This window comes from Cavia porcellus, unplaced genomic scaffold (assembly GCF_034190915.1).
Source record: "Cavia porcellus strain 051 isolate PalLab524CR breed Dunkin Hartley unplaced genomic scaffold, mCavPor4.1 scaffold_3, whole genome shotgun sequence".
Lineage (NCBI taxonomy): Eukaryota > Metazoa > Chordata > Mammalia > Rodentia > Caviidae > Cavia > Cavia porcellus.
The window spans coordinates 6,738,504-6,755,808 of NW_026947486.1; the positions used below are offsets into that span (position 1 = coordinate 6,738,504).

Consider the following 17,305-nt stretch of genomic DNA (forward strand, 5'->3'; position numbering starts at 1 on the left):
AAATCAGACATTAAATGTAGTTAAAATGTAGGTTGAATCTAAAATCAGTAACCATACACTTAATCTCATTCACATGATTCTAAGCCATCTATCTACTTAATATGATAGCAAAAAATGTATTTGATGACAAGAGTAAATATGTAGCTTACAGTTTTACACACTTTCTTTCAATAGGACTTAGTCTGTGCTCCACCTTTTTTTATTTTCAGCTGAAATTCACTCTAAAATTTTGGAAATTTCATGCAGTGATTAGTACTCAGGTTATTAGACAAGTGGATTTCAAAGAACCATGAACAAAACAGGAGAGTTTTACAGTGAAGATTATCTTTTATGTAATTATAAAAAACCTTATATACATTGCCATTTCTGAAACATTTGAACAGTTTTGCCCTCATCTTATTCAGTATAAAATCTTACAATGATTTTTCAGTAAAACCAAAAAGAATTTGAGGGAAAAAAGAGGGGTTAAAACACATATTAAATATAAATAGCACAATCCATGGATATGACTCAGCAGCATAGCGACTGCCTGGCAAGCACAAGAGCCTAAGTTCAGTTCCCACGACCAGAAAGAAAAAAAGAAAAAAAAAAATATCAACAGCAAAACTTTTCATACCTGCCAAAAGTTTTGTCATATATTTATTAATGTTGCAAATGAAATATATACAATTAGGGTAATATATTATACATTTTATCTGCAAACAGTTTGAAGAATGGAAATTCTACCTCCGTGGAGTGGGACTATTTCCCCACCCTATAGACTTAGAAGAAATGACCACATGCCTTGATCTGGAGGCATCCATCACCATACCATTCAAAAATCCTACCAAGGAAGATGTTTCTGTCAATATCATTCTAACAAGTAAGTTGCTTTTCTCACATTTCTAACATTATTTTTTGGTAAGTAATCAAACTTACTTTAAAATAAAACCAAAGCTTAGTTTAATTAAAGGGAGAAATCTGGAGGGGCAGATTAAATATCTTCATTATGGGGAAGAGTGTATCAAAATTAGGTATTTATATCCTGAATTAATCTGTTCCAATTGTATCTCTAACCCAAATTCTGTACATAAGTTTGCCCATCTGTAAGATTTTTATGATTGTATTAAATATATCGATGCTTATTCTTCAAAAGTTTATAGAAATTTTAATGTCATGATCATAATTTCTTCCTCTCTTTTATTAGTAAATGCACTGGGATTAGACTTTGGTTCCCACCAACCTTGTCTCTTTTTTATATCATATTCAAGATAAACACTTTAAATTGAAGTATGTAGAGTGCTTAGTCACTTCATATTTAGTGCTCAAAATAATGTGAGCCCAAAATGAAAACAAAGTAATCGTTAAGTTTTCTGTAGAATATTTTAAACATAATATTAGATATTACCAATTGGACTTTTCAACTATTATTACTACTACTAAAATCACAGTGTGTTGTTATGTATGTATTTTAATATATATAATACATTTCTTTTAATACATATTATATATTGATATCAATATCGATATAGATATGTTTTTATATATGTTCGCAAATTAATCTACAGAATGGTTATTCTATTCCAACACAAGTTAAGAGTATGCTACAGATGTAACCTGCTGTCCTGAATTTTGTTTCTGGATAGTAACATGCTCCACACCTTAATCTCCATCAATGTGAATGGAAAAAATTATCTTATTATCAGTGAAAATTTATTAATTTTTAATTAATGTTGAAACTGAATACTATTCAGCTGTTGAGATTTTGGTCTTCCTGATCACCTTATTATACTCTTGGTCTGGAATATCTTTTAAGATTAAAAAAAGTAATATAATCATGTAAAATTTCTTTATCAATATGAAAGTGTGCAGTATTGTGTAGAAGCTGGCTTAGGGTCAAGGAAATCAGCAGTTCAACACAGAAACTTAATCATATGTACAAGCAGAAGAAAGAAGCTAGAATTTAGCTTAAAATTATAAAGAAGTTAAAAGTATAATGCAGATAAGGTTTCACTGCTAAACTTTGACTCTGAGTGCACTAGCATCAAAGCCATGGTAGAAAAAAATAACCATGGAGAAGGGAAATATTTCTTTGACCAGGTACTAGTAAGATACATAAATACAAATATAGAAATATTGGTAGGCAATGCTGGATGTTTAGAATTATAAACAATCATGGTGACATTTTCATTAGAAGAAGAAAGGGGATATAGTAAGAAATTTGAAGAATGGGGTAGTGAGTTGGAATAACTGTTAGAGGAAAAAGAAGACAATGCTGGTAAAACAGAAACATAAAATATATTGTTTGGGGCTGGAGTTGCAGACAGTATACGTAGATAAACACACAAAGAGTCTGTTCATATAGCGTGTGTCACTTCTAAGGCTCAGAATTCCTGATGTAGAAGAATAAAAGGAAGACGTATGCATCTTTTTAGGGAATGGGCTTTTTAGGGGAGGTACTGCTACAAACAAACAAAATCCTTCATATCTATAAGTATGTTACAAAAAGTTACTTGGATCAAGATTTTGATATTTAAAATAAGTTCTGAAATAATTTGTGTGTCCTTAGTTCTCTAAAAATCTGCTTAAAATTCCTCCTACTATGTAACAAAAACATACAGTAATCTTAACCAATAATTGATCAGTCTTTCATCACTCAAACTGGAGTCTTTGAAATAAGCTTATTTTCTCTTGGGGAAACTCTATCAGTTTCTTTCTATCTTTCCTTCAACTCAAATGATGGGCATGATAAAAAAACACTGACCTTTAGTATTTTAACTACCTTTCTCTGTCTTCTACTCTTGTGAAAATGATTCACTTTCCTTTTCCTTGGCCACGATGTCTCCTGCTGTCACATTATCTTCTTTCTCCCTTCTATGGATGCTGTGTTTTTCTAGGTGTCATCTACATATCTTCTTGTGATTGCATTCCTTAAAAATACAACCTCAAACTTTATAGCCTGAAATGATAAACCTCCACAGGGAAATAGGCCTAATCAAAAGAATAAAAGGGGCTGGGGATTTAGCTCAGTGGCATAAGCACCTGCCTTGCAAGCAGGCGGTCGTGAGTTCAATCCCCAGTACCGATAAAAAGAAAAAAGAAAAAAAAAGTGAAAAAAAAAAGGAATAACAAATAAAATTGTTTAAAGTTGGAGATTTAGCTCAGTGGAATAAATGCCTGCATGGCAAGCATGAAGTCCTGAGTTTGATCTCCAGTACAAAATAATAATAGTAATAATAAAATAAAATTTTTCATCCATATGAAATATGTACTCACTACAAAAGGTACTAAGTTGATCATCTCATTTTAATATTTGTAAATGTCTTGAAGTATTTTCATGGTAAGATCTTACTTCACTTTCTGTGTTTCAGAAGATGATGTAAATATTACTGGATATTTTATAGAATTCTCTTAAGAATATTGATTATCAAGATTCCTAATATACCAAGCGGTTAGTTGTAATAAAGGCATCTCACGACATTAGAAATATTTCTTATTTATCTCTTCTCTTTGTTTCTATTTATGTCTCTGTCTCTGTCTCTGCCTCTCTGTCTCTGTCTGTCTCTCTGTCTCTCTGTCTCTCTCTCTCTCTCTCTCTCTCTCTCTCTCTGTCTCTCTCTCTCTCTCCCCCTCCCTTTCTTCTCTATTCCTGATTTCTTTTTTAAAGTAACTGGACATTGAACTGAAGGCCTCACATAGGCTAAGCAAGCAGTTTACCACTGAGCTACATCTCCAAAGTCAAAAATTTATTTTGAGACAGATTCTGACTATATTACCTAGCATGGCCTTAAACTTGCAATTATCCGGCCTCTGTCTCCAGAGTGGCTGATATTACAAGTGTGTTCCACAATTCTTGGCTATATGTCAATTTATTATAGTTAAATTTGTGGGCTCTTTATGGGCAGAATCTGTGAATTAGTCAATTATAAAGTAAGTAGCACAGTACAAACAAGTTATGAAAATTCCTACAGTCAAGGAGAACATGCATTAGAAATGAAAATTGTCAAATTTCCTAAAGTTAGGAAGAGACATTATTTCTAGAAGGAATAAAAATGGAAATAGTCAAGATAGCAGTAAGAAACAGAAGATAGGAGAATATATGACAGTTCAGAATTTTGATAATGATTTTGAAATTCCAATAAATCTACTTTTTTAGAAAAAAGTGAATTTGTAAGAATACTCCTATTTGAGTGGGAGAAAGACTGAGACGGGGCAAGGGGAAGGAAAAAGAGGGGAGGAGAGTGAGGAGGGGAGGAGACAAAAGATAAGTCAGTATATTGAGACACATAAATGCTGTAATGAAGAATTCAGGTTTTGTCATGTAGGTATTCGGAGGTTCAGAAGTCACCTTGTACCTTATATATTTATAAATTGTATTTTATAGCATTTAAATTATAATACTACAAATATTTGTGGTCAGTTGATATGGAGATAGAAGGTAGACTGGAGTTTAGAAGCAAAGCTTAAAAGTTTTAATCCCGTAACAATGGAAAACACTGTGAGTTCATGCAACAAGCCTATAATTTTCCCAGAAGCCCCTGAGAATGCTTCTTTAGCAAATGTATTTAACAATTTGTGTGCCCATGCTGCCTTTTCCCCCAAGTAATTACATTGTACTACTTAAACAAATGTTTCAAAAGACATATCTATGTTTTGGATAATGTAATGTCATAGATGAGCATTTGGATATATCTCCATTATAAACATGACCATGCTAAAAATCATTGTTGTATTCCAATGATTCATGTAAGATCTTGGTCACACACTTTTTCTATGTGTTACAACAAACTCACAAATTTTGATGAAAACTTTGGTCCTGTTCACACGCAGTTACTATGTATGTGCATTTCCTTGTATTTATGCAGGAAATCTTGTTATTTTCTACAGCTACATTGAGGTTTAACCCGTTTGAGTAAAATGTAATTGAATGATTGATACACAGCTGTGATTGCAATAGGTGTTACCAAATATGAGATGTCATTTTTGGCAGATATTTTATTAACTACTGCATTTGTATTCTCTTTAAATTATCTCAGGATAACAAATATTTAACCCATATTTATCTAGACCATCTTTCCACTGCCAACAACTTACTCTAGGTATTTCCTCTGGCTGTCACAACCTGTTCTTTCAACTCACACCAGACTGGAGATGCTGCTGACTTAATTTTCTTTCATCCTATGGATGGAAGAGGATAATGGCTAAATATAACAGTTCCTGTACCCCTAAACATTGTACTTTGGAGATGTGTGTTCATAAGGTTTTTGGAGTTCTCCAGCACTCCTGTATCTTACTTTTTCATAGTAGTAATTAGCTTGAAAATCCATTTGTTGGATTCCTTTCATTGTTTTTGCTTAAATTTGGCAGTCCTGAATGATATTCTCTAGACAGTTTCCCAAATAAAGTCTTCCAAAGAAGCTCCAAATAAGAGAAGGATTCTCTGAAATAGGTATTGCCTCCATTCTTAAAGTTGAGAGCACTGAGGAACAGAAAGTCTTGGCAACTTGGTTATGATCATTAAGCTACAGGGAGCTAATAAATGAAGCAGCTGCAAAGCCAAATCTGTGGATTACTGTGCACCTGGTTTCTCAGTTTGTGGAAAGAGGAATTTCTAGCTGTTCAGTTATTTTTAAAAAAGACTGAAAAATTCAACTGAACAAATAGTTGGAAAGGACAATAGTAAAGATTTGCAATTTATTTCTTTAAGAACCATATAATCTACTTGTAGGTTAAGTTGAAGGGACCAAAATCCTTGTACCCAAAATCTACTGTGTTTTCCCCATCCGTAATCAGAAATTCATTCAGTTCAATTTCTTTATGTTCTGTTGTCCTATACTGACATTAAATGACACAGAACTATTCTAAGAAATAAGTCATGGTACATTTGTGGGAATATTATCAAAGACTTTACTGATATATTACTCAGTATGTTTTTTCTAAAATCTTTGGGGCGCATTTCTTTTAATTATTATCATTAGGAAGAACTATTGGCTTTATTAGTTGGTTTTTAATATATGGTGCCTGAGTTTTTCACTTCTTTTTTCCCCCATCCACATACTTTTAGAAATCATTTTGATTTCGCCAGAACTTGTGACATATTCTTGCTATAACTCATCCCTGATTGTCTGTTATGTCCTTAATCTCATTATATTTTTTAAAAACCCTTGTTTCTCATTCATTTTTTCTTGTACTTAAAATTTTGTGAGTCTTTTTGTTATGGTTGATACACTGTCAACTTGAACAGTTTAGAAGTTTAACTGAGAGACTAGCAGGGAGCCAGGGTTCTTACTTTGTAAATATCCTCATCCTGTGCAAAGGAGGGTAAGGAGATTTTGTGAGTGCTTTCTCCACCCAGTCCTGAAGCGGAGGAAGTGCCTGTGTACAATGTAAGGAAGAAAAGGCTTGTTTTCCCTTTCTACTCTGGTACTGCCTGAACTGTTGGTCCTATGCCATGCCACTCTGCCTTGGAGCCGACTGATTATAGACTGAAAACTCTACAAACAGTGAGCTAAATAAACTTTTCCTTCCTTAATTTTGGGTGCCAGGTGTTTTGTCCCAGCAACTAGTGAAAAGTAACCAAGACGACTTTATGCATTTTTTCAACAGAAGAAGGTATAACTAAACATATGTGCACTAAAAGACAGTAGTTGTGGAAGTTGGTTTACTTTTTTCCTTCCTTCCTTCCTTCCTTCCTTCCTTCCTTCCTTCCTTCCTTCCTTCCTTCCTTTCTTCCTTCCTTCTATTGGGGATTGAACTGAAAGTCTTCACACTGCTACATTCCCAACCTTTTTTAAATTTTGAGATAGTGTCTTGCTAAGACACTTAAGTTTCCCAGGTTGCGTTTCAAGGTATGATCTTGCCTCAGGCTCCAGCAGTACTGGCTTTGATTGCAGATAAAACTTTGATTGCTGCAGAAATATCCTACCTGTGACTTGATAAACTCATATGCTTAGACTGTAGCTCTCAGCTTATCCAGTGCTAACTTGAAAAGGTAAATGGCACATGGTGGCTAGATAAGAAATGGCTTAAACACCCTGTGAATAGTAAAAATCTTTTCAAATAAAACTATTAATATGTATCACATGGAGGAGGATATTATAGGAAAACTTCTAAATAATCTGGGAAAATATGGTTTTTTTAATAAATTCAGTATGTATGGGGCTGAGGATTTAGCTCAGTGGTGTAAGTGCCTACCTTACAAGCGCGAGGTCATGAGTTCGATTTCCGGCACCAAAAAAAAAAAATCAGTATGTATGACTAGTACTCTATAAACATTATTGTACCCAGTCTTTGATATATTTCGTAGATATCAGTACTCCTGCTTTTCATGTGTGGCAGCTCATGTTTTGAAACTCTCTGAAACCATAAAATGAATAAACGGGACAGAGCCTGAAGTTGATCATGTCTAGCTGTCTTCTTCAGGACCACTTGTCATTCAAAGTTATCTGCTCCCAGGTGGTACTTTGGGGGGGCGGGGTTTACAGTGGATTTAACCCAGGACATTTACACTGAGCTGTATACACAGCTGTCGTTTTAAATACCTTTTCTGAAATTGGAGACAGTGCCTTGCTGAGTTGCCCAGGCTGGGCTCAAACATGAATCCTGCTGCCTTAGCCTCCCAGAGTTCAGAAATTACAAAACTCTGTCACCCTGCCCAGATACAGGTGGTACTTTTAAAGCTCAATGTTATGGCTTTAAAGAATGGCACTTTCTAACCTCTGCTTCCTCTTCTTGGATAGCAGGGAAGGTGACTTCCTTCCATCCTCCTAAAGGTTCTCAGGAAATGTCTCATACAGCCACTGTTTGTCATTTTTGAAGTCTTCTGATTCCTCCTTTCATTTTCACTCTGCCACTAGAAACTGACTCCACCTGATCCACATGCGCTTTGACATCCTGTCTTGGTCTTCTTTGCCCTGGATATTTGCCCTTAATCAGTGACTGGTGTCTATGGATTTAATTCTCATAGTACGTTCTCATCAGTAGTTTTGTCCTCATCCTTAAATCACTGCTCTCAATTTCCAGCTTTCTCAGCTAGCAATAAAGGAGAAATGGTAGGAAGTCAGGAGTGGTATGCAAGGATCTGAGTTGAAATATTAGAATTCAGGCTTCATGTATACATAAATGTAAGGACATCTCTGCATTAGATGTTGGTCCCCATACTCATATAACTGTATTCCAAAGTTGTTCAAATGTGACCCAGTTAATGACAGTTGCTTTAATTCATAGCTTTATTCCTTAATAAATATTTTCATTTACAAAACTAGGTGTTGAATACTTAGTCACTAGTGAGCATCTATTTTGAACCAAAAACTATTGAATATGCATTTTAAAACTGTATCACATTTATACACAAAATGCATTGCTATTCATTTTTTATGGAATTCTATATAGGAAATCACAATATGGCTTACATACGAAAATTGTTGCTGAAAAGAAATAAGCAGAGATTTTAGTGCACCAATTTGACTATCTTGACTATTTTTCCATTGGAATAGCTATAGTTTGGAGATTAATTAGTCTTCCTCTTAACCTAAATTTAAATGCAATATTCGTGACTTAACTCACATGTTTAAATAAAAGTGTGTTCTATTTCAGATAACCATAGTTTATTAAAGAGCAAAACAAAATAATACTAGAGATTAAGATATGCATAGTAATTAAGATAATACATTAGTTTTACAAGTATCAACTTCCAGTTTTATTACTGATCAGTTTAAACAAACTCCCAAAATAAATTCTTATTGACTTAGGCTTAATTATGACCATGTTGTTGACCAGCAGTATAGCATAATTATGATAAGTTAATCACACATATGGGACATGGAGAGTCAACACTCCGTGCATTTCATTTCACTCTCTTAAATTAGTTCCTGAAAATCTGGTCCCTGGAGGCCCTCTGAATCTTATCTGGAATATGTTCAGAATCGAATAAATATTTATGTTAAATATGGAGTAATTACTGTAAACTGCCAATCAGGATGAGCATGACTTTATACATATATGAGAGATAAATGGATGTAAGAAACAAATCCCACATATTCAAAATCTCTCCCAAATTCAGGTGTGCAAGTTTTTTTCTTTTTATGTATTCAATTTAATAGATAGCATTGAAAGGTTTGGCATTTATGAACAAAGAAGCTCAAAAATCTTAGCAGCCTCGTGATACCTTAGTTTCATTACATTATCTGTCTTAGTTTGCGTATAGATTTTCTGTGTGAAGGAAAAATGGTCATAAAATAATTACTGTACTCAATTTTTCAATGAATAATCTCATAATTTACATTTTACAATAACTTTATTCTTAGTGCACTTAGCAAATTCCTAAGAGCCCTCAATATTCAATAAGCAGTAATTGTTATATTATCAAAATTCAGGTACCCCTGTCCACACTCATTTATTCTGATTTATTAGGTCTGGAGTAAAGCCCTAATTTCAAAAACTATTCTAATCCAAGTTGGCAGAAAACTGATTACAAAATGGTCTCAAAATATAGTTTTAACTCATACACTTCTGTTAGCAAATATTTTTCAGCATTCCTTTCAACACACACACTTTTGAAATATATACATGTACATTATCAATATATATATTTAATGTCAACACAGCTTATCTCACTCCCACAGAAAGTTAAGACATTTTTATATGTATGTATATTAGTTTAAACTTTTCACTACTGTTGCATAACTGTTGTATATTTATACAGATGTAAGGTTTTATGGGGGGGTGGGTACTGAGAATTCAACTAAGTGCCTTGTTCTTACTAGGCAGGCACTTGTGGCACTGGGCTATATTCCCAGCCCAACTATGTGTATATTGAACACTACAATCCATTTTCAGTTTTGGTGCTCAGACTATATTTTTATTTGTTTTTTGTCAGTATATATTTACAGTTTATAATGTTTATATTTCTTGTGTGGAGTTGATAAATGTTTATAAATCATCTTAATAGTATTTTTCTTCTTCTCCTACCTTCCCTGCTCTCTCCCTCCATGAAACAGATTTTTAATAATAGAGTTTGAATAGGTTAAAATTTCAAAAACTTACAAGCCAATTTTACAGTATTTAAATGTGATAGAGGAAATCTTTTATGATGTACATGTTCTTCCAAATTTTATTCTAATTTCACATCAAAAATACTTTGAAAAATATTCATCTAAGAAATTTCTCATTAGAGAATAATTTTTATTTTATTTTCACTGCACTACTGTTTTCTTTTTGAATGTGACTTTGAAGTATAATATTTCTTTATTTTTTAATTAGATGAAACAAAGCCTACACACCTCTTCATTGACCAATGCTGGGATAGCTTCATGAATGAGAATTCTGCTTTCCGACTTGTTTCTCCATGGCATACACAAGGTACAGAATTTCTAGCTCATATTCTCTCATTCTATGTTCTGCTGCATGAGACTATACATATATATATATATGTTTTATATATATCGTGTGTTCTTGTAATACATATTTATCATATATTATAATTTGTAATATTTTGGTGTTAGTAGAAAAACATAGTTAGTATAGCATTTATGTACATTTATTACATTTTCACTATGTTTAATTGCTTAGTACACAAGTGACATTTGCCAAAAAATTATACTTTTAGGGTTTTTTTTTTTTTTTTTTTTTTTTTACTAGACTAGATCTTGCTGTGTTGCCAAGGATGGTCCCACACTCTTGGGTTCAAATGATATTTTTGCCTCAGCATCCTGATTTTAAAATTTTAAGTGTCTGAATATCATATCACTTAACATATTGGTATATGAATCAAACAAATTTTTGAAAAAAGTATGAATAATTATTGTGCTGAAACTACACATATTCATGAAAAACAATTGTATTTTGCATAGGCTAAAGATTCTTTGCAAAATTAACAAGATATACATACATTTCTTTTTATATTTATGCTAACAACATATTAATGAATAGAAAACATAAGAAATAATGAGTTTACTTAGCAATATAAAATTTAAAATTATTAGTCGGTTTAAAATAATGACAAACTATAAAAATAATTTTATGATAAAGGTGAAAAATGTGAATTATCTTGACATTGTTAGTATAAAAATATTAATTGAAATCAGTCACTACTGATATACTCCTAATATGGGTTAATGACTTTTTTCTATTTAATGTAATTTATTTTAGCATTTTAATATCATTTTTATTTAGTTGATACAACTACAACATACTCAATATACTCAATAAATTAAGAAATTTTAATTCTGAAAATTAACTTACCCAGAGCTGATACTTTTTTTGACTTCAAAGTCTTTCTTTTTCTTTTTCTTTTTTGCAGCATATTAAGGAGGAATATTAAAAATAATTTATTAACGAAGCAATATTGATTCTGGCAAAAAAAATTAAAAATAAATTCAATGTCAATAACATCCTAGTAGATGTTGATTTAAAGAACAACCACTAAAGTTGCCACTCTTCTTGTTTTTATTGTCATTTTTTGTATATCATTGAAAGTACCAATAATAATGTTCATATGGCAAAAGCAAAATAATTGAACAGTGCTTGTAAGAATATAAATGATTACTTAGAGTCTGGAAAGCACTTTATGTTATGCTCGTAAATGTACTTTGAAATTGTCTTTTGGCCCAATAAACCTCATTAAAAATGGTTTTAAATCAAAGTTTATGCAAAATATATTTACTATTGCATAATTTATAACAGAAAAAAATGATAAAGCCTTAATACTAAATAATAACTGTTACATTTATAGCAACTTTTTATACATTTGTGCATTTTTAATTTTACTTATTAAATAGATAAACCATTTTCTATTAAATAGATAAACCATTTTCTTTTGTAAGCATGAAAAAGCCCATTGATTTTACATAGTGTGTTTTCACATTGTGCAACTATCTGAAAATTTGTATATACTTTTCCTTCTCTGTATTTAGTAGGAAAATATTATATGTAGGTAGGTGATATTTTTATGTTATTCCTTCCTTTAATCCACTTTTGCTTTTTTGATATGTAATGACAATATAATCTTGATTCCACCTTCATTTAATTAGACCATTCTACTTTTTAAAAATTAATAAATATTTGTTGCTATTGATATTTGCAGTGTGACTTATACAGATCAAACTAGCACCCTCTAATTTGCTATATGATTTGACAGTGCATACCATTTAATTCAGTTGAGTGTGACGTATTTAAAAGAGGCAATGCATTTTGTTCCATGGATCTGTATTTTGGGTCTTGGACCACTGCCTTCTTGTTCAAATCATACCATTTTGTTGTCTTATTTGACATTGTTCTTTCAAAGTCTTTTAAATACTTATTTCTTCTTATCATTTATTTATTCTTACAGAAAATATTTGAATTATTTGTCATCAAGCTCTAAAAAGAATCAGTAATTTTTAAAGTGCAACTACATTCAATCTGTAGACAAATTTGGGGAGGAATATGTTTGTATGATAGTTAATCTGGTTTAGGACCATTTATTCCCTGAGCTAAATTGTCTACTTATGATAGGATTTTCTAAGACTTTTTGCCCTGTAATTTGATGAGTTCCTGCAGATAGGAAATGTTGTATTATGAACTTGTATCTGGCCAAAAAGTATACCTCTGTGAGTATTACTGTCAAGTGAACTGATTAAGCTGAAATCTTCTAAATTAGCACACTCTAATGTACTATATTATATGACATTACTTTCGATTTAATTCAGTTAAATGTAGTAAAATTTATAGTGACTTCTGTTAAGATTATTTTAGAAATAATGCTGCTTACTTCCATGGTAACAATTATTATATTATAATCTAAACCTGACTTTACCAAAATTTTGGTCTATATATAACTAAAGAATATGGGTAAAAATAACTTTTGTAAATACTCTTCATATTAACTTCTTTAATTTCTTCAGAAATTTTTAGTCTCCTGTACGCATAAAGTACTTTAATTAAATTGAATCTCTAGATAGCTAGATATTGACTTGTTTGATCTCTAGCCATTGACACTGTTTTTTATTTCCCATTGTAAAAAGCATTGAGATCCCCTTTAATTTTCTAAAAAGATGTTTCTCTAGATATTTTCTTCCTTATAATATATAGGCATAAAAATACGTAAGCCAGTCCTTCCTTTTGTAATCTTTCAAAAATGGCAAAACTAAACAAGGGAAAAGATAGGTGGGTGTTCCTGACAGTGAGGAATCTTGGTTTGCCACCTCTTCACTTTGCAACTTAATCTGGTGCACAGATTCAATTAGGTTAAGTAGACTGAGACAATAATGGAGGTAAACTATGATTTTAGATGACATCTCTCTGCAAAGTTGATAAATACATAAGGAATTTATGAGTTTTCTCTTTTACTAGAAAGGACTCGACCATCATTGAAGCAAATTCCAGATTAATCTCTTGAAAAAACTTAGCTATAACATCTTCTTGGGTTCTTTGTTTAGAATATTTTAAAAAGCAAAAGGAGTAGGCATTAATATATATTATACTGTAACACTAGGGAAAATTATATGTTACATTACAAGTATATATAATGCACGCAATTAGAATCAAACTTTAGGAAGGTAGCCAGGGTTCACTATTAAGCATTAGGCTTATGCTTAATTCTTAGATTGTGTTCTTTCTAGTTTTGACTATCATGTGGATAAGCTTGCGCATTAATTTGTGCTAGTTTTGTTAATATATCCATATGCATACTTCATGAACATTTTATGATCTTTCCACATGTTGTTTCACTGTCAATAGACAATATATATTTTATTCTTTAAAAAATATTTGACTTGACAAATATGTTAATAGCTGATAAGTTTAGTCTTTTTCTCTAATCTCAGGGTAACCCATCAAAAATCAGTATATAAAAACAAATTGCATATATTATTTATAAAAAGTACCCCATCAACTGCATAAGATATTTGATAATGAAACAAAATTCTATCAGTAACTCTTTTATCTGAATACTCTAATTATTCCAGTTTTCCATGTGCTTTTTGATGAATCACTTAATTTTGTTTCTACTTAAACTATATTTCTATAATATTTAGATAGTGACACATATTCCTTATCTTAATTTTCATAAAGCCATTTTATAAACTCTGAAAAGAGAATTTCATAGTTACAATTAATGGAATTGATGAAAGCTAAAATCCTTCTCCAGAGAAATATGATATAATTTTTCCATATCTATGCTATCATATAGTCAAATGAAATTATGTTTATAACTCCTATCATAGAAAGTATATTTTCAAGCAGTATGAGTTAAGCCACTGATGATGCCACAACAAAATATCCTAATTCAACATTAATCTAGACAAATGACCCAGTGACAAATACTGTATCTCAAAGCATGTTTTACACACACACACACACACAAAGTATTTTTGTGCTGGACAAGATTGCACTATGTGTTCTGCCTCTACTTATAACCTCAGTCTTGGGTATACAGATTTATAGGACAATTTTATTTTTACTTTATTTTCAGGCTGCTACTTTCATTATTAATCTTGATGTTCTCCTAATTTTATGATCACCAGCAGTACCAATGTAAAGTATTTAAGCATTATTTCAGAATTCAGTAACATTAAAGGCAACAATCATGTTTTCTCAATTATTACCCTCTTGATAATTAACAATGTGTAAAATACTAGAAAATTAAAAGAACATACTAGTAGTTTCTTGCCAGTGACAATCAAGTGCATTACCAAATAAAGGCACTAGTATATTTATAAAGAGTCAAATGTAATATAGTTTCATGAAATGTTAGAACAAAAAGATTAAAGTATATTAAAATTAAATATCACTATATTAACAAAGTATGATTATCAATTATCCTAATCATTCTTTGGAAGAAATGTGTTTCAGAGAATGTTTCTTTGCAATAAAATACTTTTATAATCTAGTAACTAGTTCACAGAAGCTACAACTTGTTTTGCTATAACTTTATAGTTACCAGTTAATATAACTTCAAACAAGAACCATATCTGTTTTTATTTTAAAGAAGATAAAACCAAGGAAAATAAAACAGAATAAAGCCAATCAAAGCAAACCAGTATAACTGATATAGGACTTCTAAACAATACAAAATCAACAATAGTTACCATGATGCTTCTTGTTGTCTTCCAAATAGCTGCAGATGCCTTCAGACATAGTAAAAATATAAAAGGACAAAACAGAATAGAATCAATAAAAACAAAATGAATGCAGTAAAGGACTTTGAAACAAGACAATAAATACAAAATTACTACCATAATATATCTTACTTTCTTTGAAATAGCTGCTCATGTGTCAGATATAAAAAAAACATAGCAAAATCTAATCCAACAAAACAATGAAAATGATACAGGACTTCAAATCAAAATAACATGTAATTAATGAACAATTGCTACCACCTTCAGAAGAAGATCCCCCCCCCCAGATGCCACACTGCATACTACTATCCCCTGAATAGATGATCAGACCACTGACCCTAGATCCGCGAGGTCATTAGAACACCAAAACACCACAAGCATCAAATTCTATTTCACCTCAATAGCTATCATCACAGCCTGTGTTTCTCTGAATCAACTGTTTGCTTATAGGGAGTGGGAGGAGGATTGGCTCTTCTTGTTTGCCAGCCCATGCACCAGAAGGTGCTGGTCTGGCTGTTCCCCCACCACTGGCGGGCCAAGCGTGTTACAGATTCACAGGTAAGGCTTGTTTCTTGGTGAATCCTTGTTCTCTCCTCCTGCAGTCCATGAATGGCACTGACTCAGGGAGAAGCTTGGGTCTAGCTGTCCTGCTGCAGGCAGTGGCCCACGCATAGTGCTGGTTCATAGCGAGGGCTTGCTTCTTGGTGAATCTTTGTTCTCTCCCCCTAATGTCAGCATGTGGCTGTGACTCATGGGGAAAGGCTTGGGTCTGGCTGTCTACCCACAGTGGTCCACGCATAGTACTGGTTCTCAAGGAAGGCTTGCTTCTTGGTGAATTCTTGTTCTCTTCCCCATGCAGTCCGTGCATTGCACTGATTCATGAGCAAAGGTTTAAATCTTTTAGGTTTTTCTTTTCATTTTCAAAAGATTACTTGGCACTTTCATCTTCTCCTTGTCAATATTTAAAAGTTTAGCAATGTAAAAGGCATGAAGATGATAAACAGCTACGATTTAAAAGAAAAATCACAGAGTTGAAGTCACATGGAAACCAACTGGACAAAATCTAAAGCAACCATCATGCCTTCAGAGATACTAGATGTAAGTTTTTTCTGTACATAGTATGATAGTGGTACACTAGTAAAAACTGAAAATGTTAGAGAATTGTGACACCATGTGCAATGGTGAAAGCAGAATGTCCACAGGAATATAGAGAAAATGTAGCACACGCTTATACCTCCCTCAGTCAATCCCATTCAGAGAAAAGACATGGGGGGAGGGACTTTTGAAAACTTACCCTTTGGGGTATGAATTTGGAGGGGTGGTTTGTAGCTTCTCTGGGAAAATCATTCTTTTTTTATATTTCTACAAAACTTAAAGGATGAAGATAACAATAAAACAGCAAAAGTTTTAACCCTTAGGGTACTCTAAAAACTCACTTCATCTAGAAGAATGACAGAATTAAAACCTCTGTTCCTGTGGGAGTGCAGGAAATCATGAATTATTCAGAATTATGGAAGGAAAGAACATAAAACTCAGGAGATATCCTACATGAGTATGAGATATATTTAAAATATCAAAAGCAATATCCTCACCATTTACACAGTCTGATTAACAAGCATAAATTGCCCAGTTGAAAAACTGATGCCCTTAATGAAGTAGAATATCATGGGAAAATTTAAAGCTGAGGATAGAGTCTACACTGAGAAAAATCCTTTGGTAATCTAGGCCACAAAATAAACATCATTCTCAGCCATAATAATATGAGACATGAAAAGGAAAAGAAAAAAGAGTGCTTCTCAAGAGTAAAAGGAAGTAATGGAACCCAACTGCAATACAACACATATGTTGGAACTGTGTGACAGGACATTCAAGATACCTGTGACTAATATGGTTAAGCACTGATGGGAATAGATGGATACAGTGACACCCTAGATGGGTAATTTTATTTAATTTATTTTTTACGCTTTTTTATTTTAAAGCCAAAAAAAAAGATAAAAATGATACAAAATTTCAAAAAAATAGTGGGAAATCAACGCTACTTAAAATACTGCATTGTTAACTTAAAAGTAGTTGCTTAGATTACAAGATTTGGGCATAAAATAATGATCAAACAAACAATGAAAACAAATATGGTTCTTTTTGATGAATGTATGGAGATTAGTAGTATAGATATTTATCTTGTATATGCACACACAAACACACACATGTATCTACATACAAACCATATTTTC

At 32.3% G+C, this 17,305-nt stretch overlaps 1 protein-coding gene across 4 annotated transcripts in view; it reads left to right on the forward strand.

The window, feature by feature from the left end:
* The window catches only part of Cfap47 (cilia and flagella associated protein 47), a 386,549-nt gene that overhangs the window by 300,911 nt on the left and 68,333 nt on the right, over positions 1-17,305 (forward strand). For all 4 annotated transcript variants that reach the window (XM_063245680.1, XM_063245681.1, XM_063245682.1 and 1 more), the window contains 2 exons: positions 706-862; positions 10,240-10,338. In XM_063245680.1, coding sequence (XP_063101750.1) covers positions 706-862; positions 10,240-10,338 — 256 coding nt within the window. The remainder of the gene's footprint in view (positions 1-705; positions 863-10,239; positions 10,339-17,305) is intronic.